Genomic DNA, 23,874 nt, shown 5'->3' with positions numbered 1-23,874 from the left:
TTCTTATCAATTAAGAAGTGAACCGCTTTGTAACTCAATGATTTAGATGTTTGCTTACAGCCCTGTGCGAACGGGTTTAAATAACAAAATCATCTGATAGTTCAGACTCTCACCTATGTAAACATTAGGGCTGTGAATGAATGCATTGCTCTACAAAAAACTCTTATCTCCCTGCCTCCTAGCATCTCAAAATGAAATAATGACAACACCACTGGTGTAGAACTCAATCATGTTGTCAACATTCATCTTTTATCTCCTTTCAAACTAAAATGAAAGGACTTAAAATAGGCTGAATATTACACAACATAATGCATGTCAAAATACAGAATGGAAATGTGTGTACCTTACATGACATAGGATACAATTAACAATTTGCAGATTGGCTTAGATCAATTATACTTCTGAGCAGATTGAATTTAATGCTGACAATTGTGAAGAATTGTATACTGGACAAAATGTGCAGCATACTTATCCAATGATTGAAATACAATAGCACAGGAAAAGTTAGAAAAGGACTCAAGAGTAACAAGCAACTGCAATTTGAGACAGTAAGTTAAGTAATCTTTCTAAATAATTCAAATGTTGGGATACACAGCCAGAACAGTGGACTATAAGTCTAGAAGGTATTCTTGTGGTGTTAGTTCCTTAGAGCATTAGTATCCCAGTTAATATGTTACATAAATTTCTGCTCTATACTAGACAATCATTAGTCAATTTATTTTAAACTGGGTCTGTACTGCCTGTATATTCTTTCTGAGGTATAGAACCAGGTAGCTTTTATCCTTCTTGAATGAAGTCTTACACTCTTTAGCTTCATCCTTTGTTGATCCTCCTCCGCTCCTTTGATAACAGCATTCAGTTGCATTCTCACTGGGAAAAGTCCTATCTCTTCCTAAAATGCCATGACTATGGATGGGGAGAGGGGAGAATTCTGAAAATCTTTAGGTGGGATGACCCTGAAAGAAGCTGTCAAGCGTAGGGGCCCGATTTTCACTCACTCAAAACCCACTCATTACAGAGTTAATATTGGGCCCTTTTAAGCCTTTGTAGGCAAAAATACAGAAGAAAATGCTTCTAAGCTGCTGGAATCACTACTCAAAATACCTCTGAAGAGGAAAACAGCTCTGAAGAAGTCATACGGACTCGAAATGTTAACTCTGTCTTTCTCTCCACAGAGGCTGTCAGACCTGCTGAGTTTTTCCAGCATTTTTGTTTTTGACTCAAAATACCCATCACTTCCTTCTTGCTCATACAGGTGATCCTGGCCACTGATTGTATACCTAAATGTTTTGTTACTAAAGGGTCAGGAGCATGGAGAAGAAGATGCCAAACAGCATGGGAGATAGGGCACAGCCCTGTTTCACTCCATTCTTCACTCTGAAACTGTCAGAAGTGGAGCAATCAAACTGTACTGTGCAGTGCATGTTGTCAAGGAAGGAACGGATGGTAGACAGCCAATTTTCCCCAAAGTTTTCTTGAGTCCTACTCAGCTGACGGTGTTGAGTGCCTCAGTGAGATCTATGAAAGTAAGATAATAAATACCCTGTTCCCTACACTTCTCTTGTAATTGGTGTATGGAGAAGATCATGTCCACAGTAGATTTGCCATTAAGGAAGCCGCTCTGTGCTTCCAGGTACACTCGGTCTGCAAGTAGATGGAGTCCTTTAAGAATGATCCTAGCAAACGCTGTCCCTGTGACGCTAAGGATTGAGATGCCCCATAGTTGGTAGGACAAAAAGATGGATGCGACAGTCCTCTCAAAGGCAGAGCTCCCAAGTTTGTTAGCACTCATCAAACAGAAGCGGCTTCATTGGGCACATCCACAGGATGGAAAACGGTCGCATACCCAAGAACTTTCTGTGTGGTGAGGTAGCCGGAGCCAGATGACCAGTGGAACAGCCAAAGCTCCCCTTCAAGGATACTTGCAAGTGTGACATGAAGGCCCTAAATATTGATTATTGTACCTGAGAGTCATCAGCTGACGATAGCGGAAAATGTCAATACTTTATGTGGGCTGGTGCGCACACCACCATGATGGCCAATGGCTTGGCAATAAGAGCCAACACCGAAAACGCCAACCTACAAGACATTTGGAAGCTTCATGTGCGATACTTGTGGCAGAACCTGCCTCTCAAGAATTGGCCTCCAGCCATTAGCAAAGGTTCATCATATGAAGACCCCCATCTGAACTAGTTGTTTGCTGCATGTCTGTCATCTTCAAAGATGGAAGGATGCCGACGATGTTGTGAGGGGGCAATAGCAGTGTAAAACCAGGAAACTTGCAGCTACTATGTTGCTGGTTCCACAGAAACACATGCAAATACCATGGGGACTTGTTGGATGGATCACAGGGAGGTTCAAAAATACAAGGAAACTCATGGGTAGCCTTTTAAAAGCAAGGAAGCGGTAGAAATAATTGCCACCCAAATGTCTCCATCACAAAATTTCCTAAGGCATTTATATACCACTGCTTCACAGAGTAAGGAGTAAAGAGATTCACCCACAAAGAGAACTGACTACTTCAGTTGAATATTTAAAGAACATACAAAATAGTGCATGGAGCTTGATATATTTATTACATAAAATAATTCTTCTAACATGTTATTTTTCACATCCCACACATTGAAGCTTTTCTTTTATCAGCAATGCTCAAGTTCTGGACTACAAAATGACTAATTATAATATATTGCTTCATCATGCATCATAATCTGATTTCTTGCTTAACACTTTTGTTCAATAATCGGATAGCCTAATGAGAAATAATTCTAATTAAAATGTTTTTTATATATATATATATATATATATACACACATATTACTGTGAAATTACCTGCATGTCACTTGTAGCGTCTGGTTAATGCTAATGACGTGTTGCTTAGCTCTTAGGCTAAGTGCAGGATTGAGGAAGTCAGATGAGCCTGAAAAATAGAAAAAAAGATTTTTAATTTTCCTCATTGAATTTCAAGCTAATGAAACAAATCCAGGGGCAGAATCTTGTGGAGGCGACGGGGGACTCAGCCACTAGTTAGAGAGCCGGCGAGAGTCCTGCTCTGACTCTTTTAGGGAAGGTCCACTGCATCATGTGCCACTCAGGCACTTGACAGGCCAGTGGCGGGCCTTCCCTCAGGATCAAGAACCCCGGGGGCGGGAGTCATGCCTGCCAAGAGCTGCCGGCCAATCAGAGGCCAGCAGTTCTCTTGAACAGCAGCACCTGTGGGGTAGCAGTGACCAGTACAACACCCACCATAGCGCCCTAAGTTCCCAGACTAGAGGTGAATGATGTTGGGTGGTGAGGAGCGTGGGTCAGCAGCAAGGACAGAGGATGGTTCTCAGTGGCAACCCCCCCCCACCCACCCACCCCCCACCTCATCTCCCCACACTTCCCAATGCCAGGCCTCTTGATCAAACACTGAGTGCCTATGAATGAGGGACCTCCCTTGGAGTCTGCAAGAAACCCCATACAGAATTGCTGGTCATGAGCAAAACCCCTGCCCGCTGCTGGGTTAATACCAGCCGCAGCAGGATGAGGCCCTTAAGTAGGCATTAATTGCCCTCTTCAGGGGGTGGGAATGCTGTTCACAGGTCTGCCCACCACAGAAATAATCAAGGTTGGAGTGGGAAGGCAGCAGGGGCCCCACATGCCACCCATCTGCCTGATCAAATGGCCTTTGCCACCAAATTTGGCATGGGGGAGAGCGCAGGATTATGCCTTAGGTTTTTATTCCAATTCTGAATATCCAGTTCCTATTGAGATTATAAACAATTGCAACCATAGGCTTTAAGTACTGAATACGAAGTTAATGTGTACCCTTAAGTAAGGTCAGTAGGACAGTTTCCCAGCTCCAGGAAAATCGATTTATCATGGGTAGTATATTTTTAAATTAGTTTTATAATTATAGAAACGTAAATGGAAACAACACCAAGTTATAAAAACTGGGTTCTGTGAGAGTTACAGTGGGTAAATATGAAACAATGAATGCCTGCAGTTCACAATAGATTCAATACAGGAAGTCTTATTATACTGTACTTCCTCAAGTCCCCAAAGGTTGCAGAAGATACAAATCTAAATTCAATAGAGGGTTGCCCCATTTCCTTTTCAGTTTAATAAAGTCTGCCCTGTCTAACAAATGAAATATTGTTTCATTTTCAAAGTAGTTACATTCAAGGTTCTCAATCAGGAAAATTGTTCTCTGCTTTGACCCTGTACTAAAGAACTAAGAGTTAAAATTGTGTGTTAGTCCCATTTCTAGAGGTGCAACTATCAAAAGGCATCAAGATAAAGTTCTGACGTCTATGTTAGAAGTTTTATCAGAATGCTTTCCAGACCAACACTTAATAAAACAAATCTTTCTCTGCTAGCTTACAAAAAAAAGCACAGTTCATTACCAATATATTATCTTCTGAACATGAAGATGTATGGTAATCCTAGGGAAAAATTTTCCCCCCGTCGGAGGGGAAGTGCGGGAGCGGGCACAGGTGGGTGCGCCTCCGATTGGCGCCCCCGCTTGAGGGCGCACCATCATTTTACATTGGCCCGCCCAGTGTGACGTCCGCTCAGGAGCGCTATGCACTCCCTGTGCGGTCGGGGGGAATTCCTTCAGCTGGGAGTACACTGTGTCACATGAGTTGGGACATGTCCATAACTTTTATTGAAAGATTGGTTAAAAATTTACATACCCTCATGAAACATCATCCCGGACGTGGATGAGGTTTCATGCTTTTTCCGAAGCCCGTGAGGGCTCCCGTCCTGCCCACCAACCTTAAGGTTGGACGGGCAGGTCCATTAACGACCTTAATTAGTTTTTCAATGTCCTCAATAGGTCATTGACAGGTCGACGGGCGCACAGCTGACTCGGCTGCGCCCCTGCCAGCCTGAAAATGGAAATGACGCGGGGTGCCATTGGGAATTCCACCACACGTCATCCCACATCATTTTATGCATTGGCGAGTGGGTCCCGCCCCCGCTCGCCGACTGGAAGATCCTGCCCCTTGATTTCAAAATGTACATATTTTCTTCAATAACTGAAAATTAGGTTCTGTTAATAAAGGATTGCATTCTCAATTTAAGTACCAGCTTTAACTTTTATATCTGTCATTGTTGGCTTATTGTCACTGATTTTTAATTGGGGAGGGTTGTTGATAAAGAGCTTGCTGATCAATCCCACATGTAGGAAGCATACCATTTGTTGAATGTTGACAAATCTTGAATTTTGTTAGTGGCAGTACACAAAAAATCACTTTCAAAAATATCTTTTAACCTTTACTTTAATTTCTACCCAAGCACTATTAAAAATTTAATATTTGTCATAACTCAGTGACAGAGCATCATTCTATCGCCAATCTAACTGCTTTCCATTACTCTATGGTCTGAGATGTTAGTATGTTTTGCTGATCACTCACCGTTGATCTCTATGTATCAGGCCAACAACCTGAACATTTTAGTGTCCTTGGAGTTATTTCAGTCCAAACAAACATTCTATGGAATATTTGGTTTCTATACTATTATGTAAAAAGCGATGCTTTTATTCAACCATTAGTTTTAAAAGGCGAATGCGCCTAATGGTTCTTTTTCTTCAATTACTGAGCCTAGCTACCTAGAGATTTTACAAAGAATACATTGTCCTTCACTTCTTGCAAATATTTTTCTTAAAATTACTCAAAAATTAAAGCTTAAAGCCCGAAATATTTTTTAAATTAGCTCTCCTTCTTTATTATTGACATGAAAATACTATCCGATATATTTCTAACAATGTCATCTTTAATCTCTCCTGCCCAGGGTAGCCTGTGAGGGTAGCCAGCTAGCTCCCTGGCCAGTACTTTTGTGAACATATTCAGGAGTGGTAAAAGAATTATTTGCTTTCCAGTTTTCCTTTCCTCCTGAAGGGAAGCACCTGTCATCTGCTCGGCATCTCTCATTATGTCAAGACTGAAATTAGAAATTTAGCATGTGGTGAAACCAGGAGTCCAGATCCACATTTGTTGCTTCGCCATGCAGTAAATTGGAGTTGTGCCTCTGCACAGTCAAAATTATAAATTATTTAACTTGTTCCTATTTGTGACTTTTTCAGATTGCATTCACAGCAATGTGCAAGAACAATATCACTTCTGTATTATTTCAAATACAGCCATGGCTTCGGACACAAAAGATCTTCAGATATATAGCTACTTGAATACTTTGAGAGAGAAAGTAGATAACTGAATGCGAGTTGCACAGTCAATAAAATTTATTTGGGTTTTTATCTGCTAATGGACAAAGTTCCACTGGAATTTGTTCTAGATCCTCTACAGTTCAAACTATTAATCAATAAAATGGAGGAAACACTTCTAGTAACATTGGCCGGAATTTTCCGGCCCTGTTGGCGTCGGGCGTCATGATGGGTGGGGGTTGAGGGGGGAGGGACAATATGGCAAGAAGGCCAAAAATTGGTTTTACGTCGTAATGAAATCAGTTTGTGATTGTCCGCTCCACTGGTCAACGGTGGGCCACATTTCCTGCCACCACACGCCAGGAACGTTATTTTAATACATTTGCATCTAATTATAAGCCCTGCTCGCAGAATAATCCCCCCATGTCATACTTACTGCTAACGTCGGCATGACTTTAGAACAGCATGCTTCATGACTGCCTTTAAAACGCGTGCACCTAGCAATGTGAACTTGGAGGAGAGCTCGGAGATGAGTGCACACAACCTTGCACAGCGCTTGTAAGACATCAAGGAAGAGGCACTGTGCATTTGCAGGGGGCACAGGCAAGTCGCTTTTTCCCAGCTGGCTTTCAGGGCGGTGCCAAGGAAAGGACTCCAGTGTGTGTCAGGTTGGAGGGGCGGGGATGCGGAGGGGCAAAGCAGCACAGACAGACTGAAGAAAATACTCAAGCACATGCCGGGGAGGTGGGTGGGGGGAGTGGTGGAGGGGGTGAGGGGGAGGGAGGGTGAGGAAAGTGGCCACGCACTTGGAAAAACTTTTCAAAAGTGAGCATTCATTTGCAGCTGAGACCATTCAGCTGCAGCTTCAATGACATGCTTGGGCTTGGGCCTCTGAAGCTTTTCTGCCCACTCAAGCAATGCTAAAGCATGAAAGCGCCACTAAATGCTCCAGAGCTTTTCATCCCTTGGGCTCAGACTGCAAATTAATGTGCATTTTAGGGGGCAGCAGAACAATTGGCCGACTGGTCAAGCTGTAGAATCCCCTTGCAAAAGGTGGCCATGGCGCAGTCACTGGTGGAGGTGCTCACAGCTCCTTGCAATGTCTTTAAGGTTTGGACCAGTATCCATTATGGTTCAAGCTAACAGCGCAGCCTTGCAGTGCAGGTTAGGAGAATAACTGAACCTGAGCTGAGGGCGCAGCATGCAGTCCATTGGCCGAAGCTGCCACCAATCGGTCAAGTTGAGCGGGGCAGAGGAGGGTGGGATTTCGGACAGCCATTGAGCACACTACACACTGGCCATCCAAGTGATGGCCTACATTCTCCTGTGAAGGGGCCTCAGCCTTAACCAAGAGAACTTCTTAGTACACCTATGTTAACCCACACATCTCTTTCAGCCTGCAGGAGAACATCAGGATCATGAAGCCTGGTGATTTAACAGTATGCCTCAGGCTTACAGAGACCAGAGAAGAAGAAGAAAGTGGCAGAGGTGCCTGGCTCATCAAAGGGAGGAGAACCTCTCTCAGGTTGAAGGGGCGGCAGGGCCTGCTGCGCACGCAGCTGAAGAACCATCACTCGTAGGGGCCCTGCTAGACCCAGAGTCTATCGATGGCACCCGTCATTCTTGCATGACTGAAAACCAGTGCCGCCGAAGGCTGACCAGTTCCCTAGACATGCACAGTCACATATGCCACCTGCTGTGGGGATTAGTGCCACAGGGACATGGAGGGCATCCACTGCCAGTGGCCGTGAAAGTGACCGTGGTGCTCACATTTTACACCATTGGCTCCACAGGTGACCTGTGCAGGATCTCGCAAGCCTCCATACACAAGTGTATCCAGGAGGTCATGGACCCATCTTCACGAAGGCAGGAAACTTTGTGCATTTCGCCCGAGATCAGGAAAGACAGGAAGCAAGAACGCTGGGATTTGCGCAGATCTTAGGTTTTCCACAGGTGTAGGTTGCCATCGACTGCACTCACCAGGCGCTTAGATCTCCGTGGCAACAAGTAATCAACAACATCAACCGCAAGGGCTGGAGCTGCTGGGGTCACAGGAAGGGGGGAGTCGAATGGGCCGGACACTCCTGGAGTTACCTGGGTGGATGGCACAGGGTGTGCATCTGCTGATCCTCATATGGGTGCATGAGGGCTCCTGGCTGACTCCTTGAAGAGAAGCAGAAGCTGGAGTGAGATCGAGCTGCCATATATCTCTCTCATGTTGACACTGTTGGAGGCTAATGATGGCGTCAGTGATGGACCGATGTCCTGGACCAAGGTCTCCATGGCAGCCATCATCCTACCCATGTTGACCTCGGTGCATTGGAATGCCGGCGCTATCGCCTCAGACTGAAGTCAGACGGACTCCTCCATCATGCCTTGCAATCTGAGGAATGCAGTGGACATCTCTTCCTGATGTTCCCGAGCTTGCCTTTGCAGCTCCAGAAACTGAGGTATGACCGAGTCCAGAGGCTCCTCATCTGACTTAGACTCAGCAGATTTCTGGCCTCCAGCTGTCCTCTGAATGCCAAAAACCTGGGAAGTCCCTTTTGCCGCCTGCTGTAGATCAGATAGTGTGACGTGCTCACCAAGTTATGACTCCGAGGCTACTCTAAAGCTAGGTCCCACTGAAGTGCGTGTCTCTGCGCTGGTGCAGGGTATGGGTAGGCTTTGTGATGGGTCTTCAATTAGGGTGTCATCAGATTCTTCTACATGGTGTCTTCGGGGTTCGAGTCGAGGACCTGGCTCATGGACCCCCTCGGCTGCTTCCCAGATGTGCCTGCAAAAGCAAGGAGAAATAATTAGTGCATGGCAGGGGACTGCGGAACAGGGGAACTGACTTACAGCATGATTGTCTGGTGGATATTGCACTGCTGGATTCTCACTTGGTTGAGCACCACCGACGTCACCGTCAGCACAGGCCTGGTCCAGATCGTCGCTGGCCAGCTGGAGGACTCTATTTTCAAAGTCTGTGAGGACCTTAATATCAGGCATTCCTCCACCAGTCTGGGACCTCTCCCTTTTGTTGTGTGCCAGCTTGCCCTGCATGAATACAGATGAAGAGAGTGTAAACAGGATGCCTGCGAGGCCAGATGATTTGGATGCCTGGCATGTGTGGGTGGCGAGTGGTGCCATAGATGGGATGAGTTCATGATCTGCAGGGCAGATGAAAGTGCATTTTTTTTCATTCATTTATGGGATGTTGGCATCTCTGGCTAGGCCAGCATTTATTGCCCATCCCTAATTACCCTTGAGAAGGTGGTGGAGAGCTGACTTCTTGAACCACTGCGGCCCATGTGGTGTAAGTACACCCACAGTGCTGTTAAGGAGGGAGTTACAGGATTTTGACACGGGACAATGAAGGAACGGCAATATATTTCCAATTCAGGATGTTGAGTGGTTTGGAGGGGGTCTTCAAAGTGGTGGTGTTCCCATGTGTCTGCTGCCCTTGTCCTTCTAGATGATAGTGGTTCTGGGTTTTGAAGGTGCTGTCTAAGGAGGCTTGGTGAGTTCCTGCAGTGCACCTTGTAGATAATGCACACTGCTGCCACTGTTCATCAGTGGTGGAGGGAGTGAATATTTGTGGATGGGGTGCCAATCAAGCAGGCTGCTTTGTCCTGGATGATGTAAAGCCCTTTGACTGTTGTTGGAGCTGCACTCATCCAGGCAAGGGGAAAGTGTTCCATCACACTCCTGACTTGTGCTATGTAGATGGTGGACAGGCTTTGGGGAGTTAGGAAGTGAATTATTTACCGCAGGATCCTAGCCTCTGACCGGCTCTTGTAGCCACAGTAATTATATGGTTAGTCCAGTTTAGTTTCTGGTCAAAGGTAACCCCCCAGGATGTTGATAGTGGGGGATTCAGCGATGATAATGCCCTTGAATGTCAAGGGGTGATGGTTAGATTCTCTCTTGTTGGAGACAGTCATTGCCTGACACATATGTGGCGCGAATGTTACTTGCCACTTGTCAGTCCAAATCTGGATATTGTCCAGGTCTTGCTGCATTTGGACATGGACTGCTTCAGTGTGTGAGGAGTCACAAATTGTGCTGAACATTGTGCAATCATCAGCGAACATGCCCACTTCTGACCTTGTAATGGAAGGAAGGTCATTGATGAAGCAGCTGAAGATGGTTGGGCAGAGGACACTACCCTGAGGACCTCCTACAGTGATGTCCTGGAGCTGGGAACAGGGAAACTGACTCACAGCATGGTTATGATCTTAAAGATCCCTTGGGTGTGTGATGGGTGTGAGTGTGTGAGAGTTGAGAGTCATGAGAAAAGTGACTTAACCTGGCGGAACAGAGGAGATTATTCATCCTCTTTCAGCACTGGGTGGCTGTCCTCTTTTACAGGGCATTGGCACTAACTGCCACTGCCACTGCCTGGATTGGTGACCTTGTTTGTTGGTCTTTGCCCAGAGCAGGGGTAAAGGACTTCTATGGCAGTCCTCCAAAGCATCCAGCAGGTGTCTGAGGAAGGCGTCACTAAACTTGGGGGCAACGTGTTTCCTCCCTTTGGCAGCAATGACTTTGCAGCAGCTTCCAGTGCCTTACAGAGGGCTAGCTCTGGGCAGAGGTGCCCTTTAAATATTGCGCCCGAATTATTGAAGGACTGTGGTGACAGCGGGGCAGGTAAATCAGAGGCCACCCCGCCAGTGGCCCAGCTCGTTTTCCAGGAATGCATTAATGAGTATTATTAATGAGGCGGGACGTGCCGGGAATGGAACAACACGGTGCAGAAAGCCACCATTGGGGATGGCGGGTAAAACACTCTTTTTCCAACCTGCTACCGCAATTAGTGCAAATCTGGGATGATTCCACCCATTGTCATGATTACACTTTGTGCTATGAAACTTGACTGAATGGGTAATAAAGAAAAAAATACTTAATTATCAATCATTCATTGAAAGTATTCAATCAGCATCAGACTGTTATAAAATGTGGTATTATTAAGAGTAGTTACACCAATAAAAAGGGGAACCACATTTATATAGGTTGGAATTAAAAGTGTTAAAGAGGAAATAATTGGAAACTGCTTTTGACCAACAGCCCAACATAAACAGATAGACAAAGACATGTTTAGGCAAGTATTCAAGAAAATGCAATATGTTAATCATGGGAAATGTCAATAAAAAGCAAAGTTGGTAAGTTGAGGACCTCTGATAATGAGAAATAAAGTACAAACAATTTCATAGAAATAGGTATTGACCTCTGTTTAATAAAACATATGAAACAGAGAACCAGGAGAGATATGACATTAGTTATAGTATTTTGCAGTATATCAAAACTGGTTGGTAACCTGGAATCAGATAAATGATTCTCAAGGGCAATTAGAGATGGGCAACAAATGCTGACCTTGCCAGAAATGGCCACGTCCCATGAAAGAATAAAGAAAAGAACAATTCCTATGAGAAGGTGAAGAAATGTAGTAAAATCAAGACCACAGTGCTGAATAAGGGTGTCAACAATAACCCAAAGGGTAAGTAGAAATATTGAAGTGATACCAAGAAACGAAAAGTGTGAATGTCATACAAGGTATTAATTACATAGGCCAAGATTTCCCAGTCGGCGAGCGGACGTGTAAAATGACGAGGGATGATGTCGGGCGGAACTCCCATCGTCACCCACACCTCATTTCAATTTTCAGGTGGGCGGGGGCTCAGCAGAATCAGCTGTGCGCCCGCCAACCTGTCAATGGCCAATTGAGGCCATTGACAAAGTAATTAAAGTACTTAATGGACCTGCCCGTCCAACCTTAAGGTTGGCGGGCAAGTCAGGAGCCCTGGCAGGCATTGGAAAAAGCAAGAAGCCTCATCCATGGGTGGGATGAGGTTTCATGTAGGTTTTTAAATTTTTAATAAAAGTGTTAATGAAAGTGATGGACATGTCCCAACTCATATGACAGTGTCACGTGAGGGGACATGTCAGGGGAATTTTTTCTATTGTTAACATTTTTAAATTTGGCGCCGATCTCCCTGAGGCAGCACTTAGCCTCAGGGAGATGAGTGTGCGAAAGTGCGCACTCTCAGTTTAGGGATTCCACCCCCCCCCACCCACTCAGGCCCGCCCACTTAAAATGGTGGCGCACCCCCAATCGGGGGCGCTGATCGGAGGCGCCCCTCCATGCGCCTGCTCCTAAACTTCCCCCCTAACGGGGGAAAAATTCTGCCCATAGAATAGACATCACGAAAGAACATAAGAAATAGGAGCAGGAGCAGGCCATGTGTAACAGGGCAACCAGCCCAACTAGTTCATGCTAGTGTTTATGGTCCACACAAGCCTCCTTCCGCCTGTCTTCATCTAACTTCATCAATATGTCTCTCTATTCCTTTTTCCCTCATACATTTATCTAATTCCCCCTTGAATACATCTATGCTATTCACCTCAACTACTCCATATTAACAAGTTGCACATTCTAACCATTCATTGGGTAAAGAAGTTTCTCCTGAATTCCTTGTTGGATTTACTTGCCACTATTGTTTACAGCTCTTAGTTCTGATTATGCCACATGTGGAAGCATCGTCTTTATGTCTACGCATCAAAATTTTTCATAATCTTTAAGATCACTATCAGGTCACATCTTCTGTTTTCTTGGGATTGAGGCTAATTAAGGCTAATTAAAATTCTACTGGAAACAGTAAGAGGACAATTGAAAGCCAGACCATAGGCAAGAGCGATCCAAATTCATTAAAAAAAACTATACACATAGGAGGAAACAAAGAAAATAAAGAGGTAAGGGTATGCGTGGTAGTAATTTTTAGATCAAGGAATGCCAAAATGTTTTAAATGAAATGTTCACATCTGTGTCCACGCAACCAGTTACTCTGGCATAAGAATCTACAAGTAAGCATCAGTAAATGCTATGAAACCAATTTCAAGGAACTAAAGGTTCCTAGGCAATACACTAGAATACTTAGAAAATGAGAGAGCAAATAGATGAAATTCTGGACAATGTGTTTTAGGAAATTCCATAAATATAACAAAATAATTTCAGTGGCGAATGTTATTCTGACTTTTAAAAAGGACCGTGCACCACTGTGATTGGAGGCTTTTTAAAAATAAGTTTACAGGATGCTACAAGAAAGTCTGTGCAAAAAGCAATATGTGTTTCACAAATTCTTTCAAGATATCAATGAATTGGTGGGTGAGAGAAATCTATGGCAGAATTTTCGGGTCAGCGAGTGGGGGCGGGGCCCGCTCGCCTATGCAAAAAATGATGCACAGTGACATTGGGCATGCGTCCCAACGTCACCACACGTCATTTAGATTGTCAGTTTGGCAGGAACGCAGCTGGGTCGGCTGCACACCTGCTGAACTGTCAAAGGCCTATTAAGGCCATTAAGAAAGTAATTAACGTTGTTAAGAATGCTGCCCATCCAACTTTAAGGTTGGCGGGCAGGCAAAGAGCCCAGGCAGTCTTCACATTTTTCATGAAATGTCATCCACGGGCGGGATGAGGTTTCATGAAGGGTTTATTAATGAAATAAAAATGTTTGAGAAAATTAATGGACATGTCCCAGCTCATGTGACAGTTTCACATGAGGAGACATGTCCTTAAAATTTTTTTTCCTTTATTAAATTTTTCTGAACTTGAACTGATCACCCTGATGCACCTCTGTGCCTCAGGGAGACTTCTGTGCTCTTCCACGCACATGCGTGAAAGAACACAGGCCCCAACTCAGGGAATTTTCCCCCCCCCCACCCCGCCCACACAAGGAGCGCACAGCACATCCAGGTGTACATCACGCAGTGACATTGGCCTTAATTGGCCCGCCTACGTAAAATGGCGGCGTGGACCCGATTGGGAGTGCCGATTGGGTTCGCACCAGGTCCCGCCCACGCCCGCACAACCCCCACGACAGAGGGAAAATTCTTCCCCTAGTATACTTACATTTTTTGAAAACATGATAAAATCCCACATTAAAAGTTGTAGCAGGAAACAGAGTTGATGTTAAAACAATTCTCAGAGTGATTGGTAGTGGTCTTCTGTTCTGGTATTATCTATTCACTTGTACATCACTTATTCAGATACTAAACTAGAGGGATTGATGTCCAGCTTGGCAGACGGTATTAAAATAGGAGGGGTAGTAAGTAATTCTGAGGACCAAAGGAAGCTTGTCTGATAAAAGTGTTTAAAATGATGAAGGAATCAAACCTAATAGATTGAAATAGACTGTTTCCAGTTTTGAGGGGTCTAGAAAAAAGTGACATACATATAAGATTAAAAGTAAGAGATTTATGACAGAGCAGGAAGCATTTTTAAACATAACATTGTGCAATGTACTACCCGGAGTTGGTGACTAAAGTTGAACCATGATTGAAGGAAAGAGAGATAAAAGAATATGGGATCTTGGCTGAAATTGGGATTAGGGTTATTGTTTCAGTGAATGATTAATTCCAACACTGACAGGTTTGGCAGCACCACCTGTTTCTGTGTTGTCCTTTCCAGGTAATGCTAAGTATTAGAATGAGAATTGAGGCCCACAGCAATAATAACAAATTAGCTGACTGCATTAAAATGATATAACAATAGACTTCAAATGGTTAGTAAATTGGAAAAGCTCTAGGTAGAGGGAGCAACTAGTGGAGACCTGCAGAATCGGTTCTAGGGCAATATAAAGATGACTACTTTATGTATTATGAAAATTTGCTGATGACATTAACCCCAATATTAGTTGACAAGTATAAGAAAGACTGACAGACTGAAAGACTGACAGGTCAATTAAGCAGGTGACTAAGGAATTATAAATGTACGTTAATGGAACAAGAAATATAAGATGTACAAATAGATGAAGGCACTCTATTTCAAGTTGGCCGGATAAACCAAGTCCCACAGGGGCATAATCATAGGAGCATACGAACTGAAGTCAGGCATTCAGCCCCCTCAAGTCTATTCCAACATTCAGTTAGATCATGGCTGATCTGTACCTTAACTCTGTCTATCTTGATTCTGTAACCCTTTCACTACCCTTTGTATAATGAAGTGCTCCTTCATCACACCTGAATTCCTAGCTCTAACTTTAAAGTTATGCTTCCTTGTTCGGGATTCTCTCACCACAGGTAATAGTTTTGCTCTATCAATCTTTTTAATCATCTTAGGCACCTCGATTAGACCTCACCTTAACATTCAGTGGAATGCAAGCCTACTTCAAGCAAGCTATCCTCATAATTTAACTTCTTTAGCTTCTGGACATTCAGATGAACACGCACTGCTCCCTTTCCAATGCTCCTATATCCTTCTTAACTAAGTGCCCAAAACTAGAAACAGTACTCTAAATCGGGTCTCACCAGAGCTTTATACAACTGTAACATAATTTCCACTCCTTTGTATTCCAGCCACCAACCATCCGAGATAAAGACCAACATTCTGTTTACTTTTCATTTTTTTTGCATCTGTCCATAATATTTATTCAGGGTAGATCTGATGATCATTAGAATAAAATTAATTAACAAATTAAATTAAAAATAAATAATTTATTTCTAAATTAGAGAAATCATAACCCAGTGAACTGCTACATGCCAATTATTCATGATCAATGGCGAATCTCCCTCTGGGGTGTGTGGGTATGTGGCCTGGCAGCAATGCAGAAGTTACAGCGCAGATCATAAGACACACCTTTTAAACGTCTCACATGCGTGGTCGCGCAAAAATTTTTCAATGATTTTAACTCGCACTTAAAAAATGCTAAGGTGGATGTTGCTCAAAGGTTTCTTGAACACAAACTGTTGCTTGAAATATGGGCAAGCAGTCAGGAAAAGCTTGCCAGCAATCTATATACCCTGTCAGACTCAAAAGAAAAGAGATTTATATAGTACCCATTTCACCACCTCTGGGTTTTCCAAAGCCCTGGTCCAGGATTGTCCAACCTTTTCACATGGAGGCCACATTTCCATTTTTTTCCTCACCCAAAGGGCAGATGAACAAATTTTGGAAAGATAGGGTTTGGCACAACGTTAAACATGAACTTAAAAAAAAATAGCTGAGGTACGAAGAAAAGAAACAACTTACTGAGCAAATATAAAGCAATATCAAAGCAATAAATCAATAGTCTAGAAAAAAGAGTAGCTAATAAAGATGACCAGAGTGTGACAGGGTCACAGTGTGTGTGTGTCCAGCTCATTCCCAGTCTCAGAATGCTCAATCACTCATCCCTATCCACTGTGTGAGCGGGTGTGAATATGTGTTGGTGTTTCGGGGGGGTGACGGTGAGTGAGAAACCTGAGACTGGGAGTGAGCTAGACACACACTCTCTCTCACACATACATAGGGCGGAATTTTACGGCACTGCTGCGGTGGGGATGGGGTCATAAAATGCGGCAAGCCATTCAAAACTCCATTGACTTCGGCAGGATGGAAGATCCTGTCGGCGGGAGGGGCCGTAAAATCTCTCTCTCTCACACACACACACGCACGGACACTTTCTCTCTCACACACGCACGCACACTTTTCTCTCGCACACACACGCACACGCTTTCTCTCCCTTACACCCCCACCTCTCCCCCACAACCAGTCTCTTCCCCTTCCCAGCAGCCTCTCTTCCCCATGGGCCCTGCAGTGTCTCTCTCCCCAAAGGGCCCCCGCAGCCCCTCCTCCCCAACAGGCTGCTGTAGCCTCTCTCTACCCACTGGCCCTGCAGACTTTCTCTCCCCATGTGCCCCACTGCCTCCCTCCCCCCATGGGCCCCGCAGCCTCTCTCCCCACAGGCCCCCAGCATCTCTCTCCCCACAGGCCCCCAGCGTCTCTCTCCCCACAGGCCCCCAGCGTCTCTCTCCCCACAGGCCCCCAGCGTCTCTCTCCCCACGTGCCCACAGCCTCCCTTTCTCCCGGGTTCCAGGGCCAGTGTCTCTCTCTCCTGCTCCTGAAATCCTCTCTTCTTCCTCCGCACATTCACCGCCACCGATATTCGCTGCTCCTCCAATCACACATTGTTTCTCTCCCGTGTTTGCTGCTGATTAACAAATGCAGGAGAGGAATGGCCTGTGTTGGAGGAGCAGCCCCTTGCAGAATCTTCAACCTCACTTACCCATTTTACCGGCATTTTGAACAGCTGTTCCATCGGCCACATAGAGGTGCTTTGTGGGCCGCATCCGGCCCTCGGGTCACCAGTTGGACAAGGCTGCCCTAGTTCAAAGAAGTACTTTTGAACTGTTGTATTTAGGAAATTGACAGCTCTGGAACTGACCTACCAGATGGTCTTCCAATTTGTGGATCACCCACTCTTTGTAGAGCTCACAAAATGGAATAAAAATTGTTCTGGTTCCATAACAAGCAGGCATTTCAAAATAAATACCAACACTGGCCAGATTATCACCCACGGAGTGAAGATTTATCCCAGTGGGTACTTAAGTAACAGAGTTGATACATTTAAAAATAATTCACATTTGCCAGTCATGTACAAGATCACAAACAACCCATGCGCTGATTTAATACTACTCCCTGAGATGTTGAATTAAAATATTCTGAGAAACTAAATATTCCTTACTCAACCAGAACTAAGAAACACTATTTAAAATTGTGTGGTAGCTGATGCTATTTGAACACATTTTCTCCTGTCTTGTTCTCAGTATGTACACACTGGGCAGAATTTTGCACTGAGTGGACGGGCGCGTGATGACGTTGGGTGAGCGTCCCGACATCTTCGCACACTCGCATGATATTTCGGTCGGCGGGCACGCGCTAAGCTCAGAAGCGCAGCTGCCGACAATTAAGAGGGCAGTTAAGCCCATTACCAGCACAATTAATAGAGATTTTTCACTGCCCGTCCAATGTTATGCTTGGCGGGCGGGCGAAGAGGCCAGGCAGCCTTTGCATTTTTCAGGAAACCTCATCCACGAGCGGGATGAGGTTTCTGTTATTAAATTTTTAAAAAATGTATGTATGTATGAATTTTCATCATTTATATGTTCAGGTGACTAATTTTGATGAGTTGACTTTTTTTTCTGCATTTTAAAACCTTTATTCGTTGCTTCTAAATTCTTCAGCTCCCTGAGGCAGCTCTCTGTCTTCAGGGAGCTTTCATTCTGCGCTCCCCCACGCTTACATCAGCACCTGCCTTCCTCCCGCCCTCACCCCTGCAGCGCTGAGCATTTCAGCGCGCCTTTCATGCTGGAAGGCTTTTAACTGGACAGCCAGCGTGAAATCTTTGTCAGAGGGGCTGATCACAGCCGGCGATCCGTTCCACAGCTGCCCCCAGGCCCGCCGACCGCACGCGCCCACCGAACTAAAAATCCTGCCCACCATTCACATTCACTCTCAAAATTATTTCTGACACTGTATTTTCATCATACGTTGCATGAACTTACGTTGAATGATACAATATCAATTTACTAGAACACGGAATATCCTCGCCTCCTGAGAACCACATTGGAACAAGGAAGTAGAATAGTAAAAGATTTTGATTTTCCTGACTATTATAACTTTTATAACAATTTAGGTGGCATGGCAGTGTTAACTGACACTTGTTTTTAAAGCTGAAAATTCAGTTGGTAACCTAAGACCACAACGTACTCTAAAGAAAATATCAAATGCTTCCAAAAGTCAAACAGTCATAATGATCTCCTCCTGTTCATATTTAGTATTGTATTTTAATGGCCTACTAACTTTAACAGAAGGTGTTTTTCAAGCTAAAAACACTGCAGTGAGGCACATAAAATACATTTTTGTAAGTAGGACAATGAAACTATATTCAAGTCATCATCAATCATAAAGTCACAGCTGCTGATTTAGGACAACAGAACCTTTTAACCTCAGGTTCTGGGTGTTTGATTTGTAATTCTCAGAGAACAATCCTTACCGAAGTATATTAATCATTTCATACAATTATAGCACAAACCAGCTGTAGTTTGCTTCCTTATCACTTCCCTCTGCAGCTTCCATTTGTGAAACAAAGCACCTGTGCAGCATCACTGGTAACGTTAGTATCAATTCTAAATTCAAAGCTGCACGATCAGGTCATTTTATTTGTTACAATCTCTGATAAACATGGAAATTTCACCTTCATCGCCTGGGTGCTAATTTGGTAGGGCAGATCAGATATTGTAGAACCCATTGAAATAAGTAAAATGAAAATAGGCTGGGTTCTACAGTCGATAGGTGACCCATTCCACCAGACAGTGAAGATGAAAACGTGCACCAAATTGTTTTAAATTCAATTCCACCAAACTTCCACCGTAACATCTCAAAAATATTAATAAAAATATTTACCTAAGGTCCATATGTACTTCAATGGCATCAAACAGAGGGGGTTGTGAAATCATGATACCTTTACAGTGGGAGCAGCTTTCACTGGAACATACTAATATTTCATAGTAGGAATATAATAATATCCTAAATTTGATTAGGAATTTACAACAAAGGCACAAATTATCAGTGTTAAGGTTAATTTGATTGTACAAAATGCTGGCCAAGGAAGCAGCAATATTTAATTGAAGTACAACCCTCAGCACCAAAAGAAATACATGCATGCACACCTACATGCACAATAAAGGAAGCTTGGAAGGAGGAATATGTAATACTGTGAAACCTGGCAACTGGTCAGAAAGAGGTTCCCTGAGGTAATTTTTTTTTTAAAAACCAAGCAAATACTGGGCTTAAATCACTATGCCAAATAGGCCATAGAAGATCAAACTGTGATCAGTATGTTTGTCCCCCCAAATCTCTAATGATGATAAAAACTGAGATGGGTTCATCTGTCATTGAGTCCTGTATGTGTCTTCCCCTTTATGTTTTAATTTTTTCATAAACCTTAATGGGCAGGATATGTAATCAGCAACAAAAGATAGAAAACATGTCATCTCATATTCAGTTTCATAGAATTGGTCTTGACATATTTACATATGAGCAACCTGTCTATAGGTTCCAGGGCACTACCTCACCTTAGAAAGAATCAGAAGGCATTCATTTAGCCATCACTACTGCAACTAAAAGCTAAAGTGTGGTCAATGGAAAACAAATAGTTCATAAAACATACCCCAAAGGTTTACTTTTAGTGGTGATTATTGAACTGTCCAATGCTGAACTTAGGCAGCTCAACACAGCGTTATTATATGCTTACCAACAAAGCTTACATACAGCAATAATTCAGCCAGTTAAAGAAGCAGCCATTATAGGACATATTGTATGGACATAACACTTCTAAAATAGCAGAGTATAAACAGGAACCAATCCTTTAGACAATAGAAGTGGATATATTACCCTCAAAAATTTCTAAAGCTGTTAAGTTGTTTTAAATGCAAGACAAAAAGACATTTCCTCAGACCGTGCTGTATTACAATCAAATGTTGGCCTCCAGGTTGCAAAATGGTTGGCATCTATCACAGTTTATAGGAATAACCCCTACCATAAATTACTTATCATTGAACTTCAACATAATTGGTCCAAAAGTTTTATTGTTTTTGAAGGTGTCCACATCATAATTTATTCCATGTCTAAAGCCCAAAAATATGTATAAATCACAATATTAATGCAGAACATCATAAAGTGCCTAACCAGCCTGCAACAGTAAATTCTACTCAACTTTTCCATAGCTTTCAGTAATTGAGTTGTTTATTTAGACCCAAGACCATCTGAACCTCTTGATGTATCCTATGGTATTCAAAGAAAATGTTTGCCCTGTAAAAGTATTGTTCTAAGATTATTTATAAAGGAGGGGGTTTGGCAAAGTGGAAAACTGTAAAGGATTTCAGAGTGACAGACAAGTTACAAAACATGTACGCAGGCAGTACATGCAAGTTTATACAGAGAAGCATACATGACAATGTATTTATGGAGGAGAAACAAGTGGGAATATTAACTCAAAGGAAAGATGGTGAAGGTGATGTAAAAGCAGAGAGGCCAAGGAGTACATAATTCTTAGAAAGCGAGCTTACAGTCTGGTAATGCCATTAAAAATCATTTTGGATTTTATAAATTACGACTTAAAGTACAAGAGCAAAGAGCTTGTGATAATTTTGTACACAGCAATGGTTAGCCGATGGAGTTCTGTTTACAGTTTGGGGCATTCTGTTCTTGAAAGATATTGAAGTCATAGAAATAACACATCATGATTCACCTGGATGATACCAGGAAATAAACCTATATTACCAAAAGAAAGCTGTTCCACCAAAGCACAGGAGGCAATATCAGGATATCATGGAAGGAGTTTTTTAAATTATTAAGAGTTCATTAGGGAGAACCTTCTTCTTGATTCTCTTCCTGCACCTAGAGATGAAGCAGATGGAACACATGCTTGCATATGTTTCCATAGCTAGATTTTCCTGGAATAGGTCACTAGCCTATTGCCAGAGGCTATAGCTTGGGGACATCACTACACATCAAGCATGGCCTAACAGAAGACTCTTCTGCTCTTACCACTTGTTATAGGCATAGTGAAAGGATTTACAGGCTGATAGTCAACTTGTTTGGCCTCATTATGAACACGTCAGTGGTCAGCAAGCCCTGGGGTGGGACTTGAGCCTGGATCTTCTGGCTCAGAGGTGGGATGCTACCCTACCTACTGTGCTACAAGACCTCCATCATTAGGGAAGAATAGGGGAAAACTATTATCCCTTATTTGAAAAGTCAGTGAAGAAGGGTTATCAATTTAAAACTGATACTGAGTGTGAGGAGAAATTCGGAAATATTAGAACAATTTGAAGACACTGCATTTTCATACATTTCTGTCTTGCTGAAGTCCTACCCCTATTTCCGACAGATCCCACTTTTGCAACGGGGGAAGGGGACAGGGTGTGAATCGCATAGACAGAACACCTAAGTCTGCTGGGCCATTTGAAATTAGTGCTGCGTTCAAAAAAAGACCATTTTGGCTGTTCAGAGGGCTTTAACCTGCAGTGTGGGAACCACAATTTTATGGAGCAGACATAAACACTCGTGAAGGACAAATTTAAGGGCTGTTTAAGGGTCATGACTTGAAGTGATTTAAATCCCCAGCTCTTTAAAAATGGGGAAAAAAAACAAGCTGCAGCTTTCAGTTGGAGTAAAAAAAAGACACACACTTCTGGAGTGCATTGATTGACAGGCCATCTGTTGTAGCTTAGAAAAAAACCATTAGTCGTCTGCTCCTGCAGTTTCAATAAGCTTCATTGCTGACATTTCCCAAGGCTTGTTAATACAGCTGAGCCCATTATGAAGGCTTGGCTAAGTTTCGAAATCTCCAAAACTACTTATTTCAGCAGAGAACTGAGTTCACATTTTGAGTGAAAGTTTTAAGAGATTATTAAAGGATTAGCTGTCTTTGGTGTGGTTAGTATATTGAAGTTTGTTTGTTTTTAACAACAGATTGACCACTTGAGGAAATTCAATCTGTTTTAATGGGTTTCATGAATGAGAGATGTATTCAGTCGCTGGTGTGTATAAGTGAGAGCTCTCTTAGATTGTGAGAAGATTACTTTTTTCATCTCCACTTGGCTCTTGAGGTTTGCCCATAGTGGATACTGGGTGAGTAGCTATGGAGGGGGCATAGGATATGTGAAGTGGCATGGAAGTGGCATGGAGGTTTGAGGAAGCATAGTGGCTATGGGAGACATGAGGGTGGGTGGGGGATGAGGGTTTGAGGGCCTAATAACTTTTAATACAATTAGGACAAAGGGCAGAATTGTCCCAGGATTGCATGAAGTGCGGTAGCAGCCTGGAAAAAGAACTTTTTACCCGCCAGCCACAATGGTGGCTTTACACACTATATCATCTCAATCCCACCTCATTAACCATGCATTCCTGGGAAACACACTGTTTCGATGGCAAATAGGCTCTCATTTGCCCACCAAGCTTTCACCTCGCCGCTTCCTCACACCAGGTGCTATATTTAAGTGCAGCTGCATGCACACCTCTCAGTGCTTCCAGCCCAGGACTGCAGCATAGAAGACATGGCCCCAAAAGGCAAGAAGGCTGCAGCCCCCTAATTCAGTGGCATGTGCCATGAATGCCTTTGGATGCCTTGAAGGCCAGCCGTGATGTCCTCTATCCCCGCTCTGGCCACAGGAGGTCCAGCATTCTCACCACTCTGGCTTGGTAGGCGATGGCAATGGTGATCAGTGCCAATGCTGCACAGGAGAGGCTGGCCATCCAATGCAAAAAGAGGATGACTGATCTCATATGTGCTGCTACGTAAGGCAACCATCTCATCATTCTAAACTCTCACACTCAAGCCCATCACACATTCACTGGCATCTCACTCACTGCCAGCTCAAGGGACATCACCACTTACTGTCTCACACACACCCTCACATCTCCATCTGGCCTCATCTCCTCTGAAGACTACCTCCTCAGCCCTTACCATCTTGAAGCCACTTGCACAGATCAACTTGTGCCCCAACATACACCCTGTGATACCCCCACCATACCCCCTTCCGCAAACAGCCCTAGCCCCGCAGCTGTTGAAAAGCCACCCCCACCTTATGGCTAGTCTGGTATGTAAAGACCTGCCCATGAGCCCTCCTAAAAGTGATGTGGTGCTGTGAAGCCTGGCGCTGATGACTGTGAGTGCTGACCGAAGCAAGGTAGGCAAACAAGCCTCAAAGTCCTGAGCGAAGTGCAGCTTACCAGGTGCACATCACTTATGTACAGTCGTGAAACATGTCGGCATGATGCTCGGATGATCCAACATGGGGGGATGATTCCGGCAAGCTGGGCTTATAATGATATGCGGATGTATTACAATGAAGCCCCCGACATCCGACAGCAGGAAGCACGGCCCGCCATTGACGGGCAGAGCAGACGATTACAAACTGGTTTC

At 43.8% G+C, this 23,874-nt stretch overlaps 1 protein-coding gene across 2 annotated transcripts in view; it reads right to left on the bottom strand.

The window, feature by feature from the left end:
• flt1 (fms related receptor tyrosine kinase 1) overlaps positions 1-23,874 on the bottom strand; it is a 248,293-nt gene that overhangs the window by 197,021 nt on the left and 27,398 nt on the right. For both annotated transcript variants that reach the window (XM_078545377.1, XM_078545376.1), the window contains exon 2: positions 2,830-2,917. In XM_078545377.1, the coding sequence (XP_078401503.1) occupies positions 2,830-2,917 (88 nt within the window). The remainder of the gene's footprint in view (positions 1-2,829; positions 2,918-23,874) is intronic.

This window comes from Cetorhinus maximus, chromosome 7 (genome assembly GCF_964194155.1).
Source record: "Cetorhinus maximus chromosome 7, sCetMax3.hap1.1, whole genome shotgun sequence".
NCBI lineage: Eukaryota > Metazoa > Chordata > Chondrichthyes > Lamniformes > Cetorhinidae > Cetorhinus > Cetorhinus maximus.
This window is presented reverse-complemented; position numbering and strand designations above follow the sequence as displayed.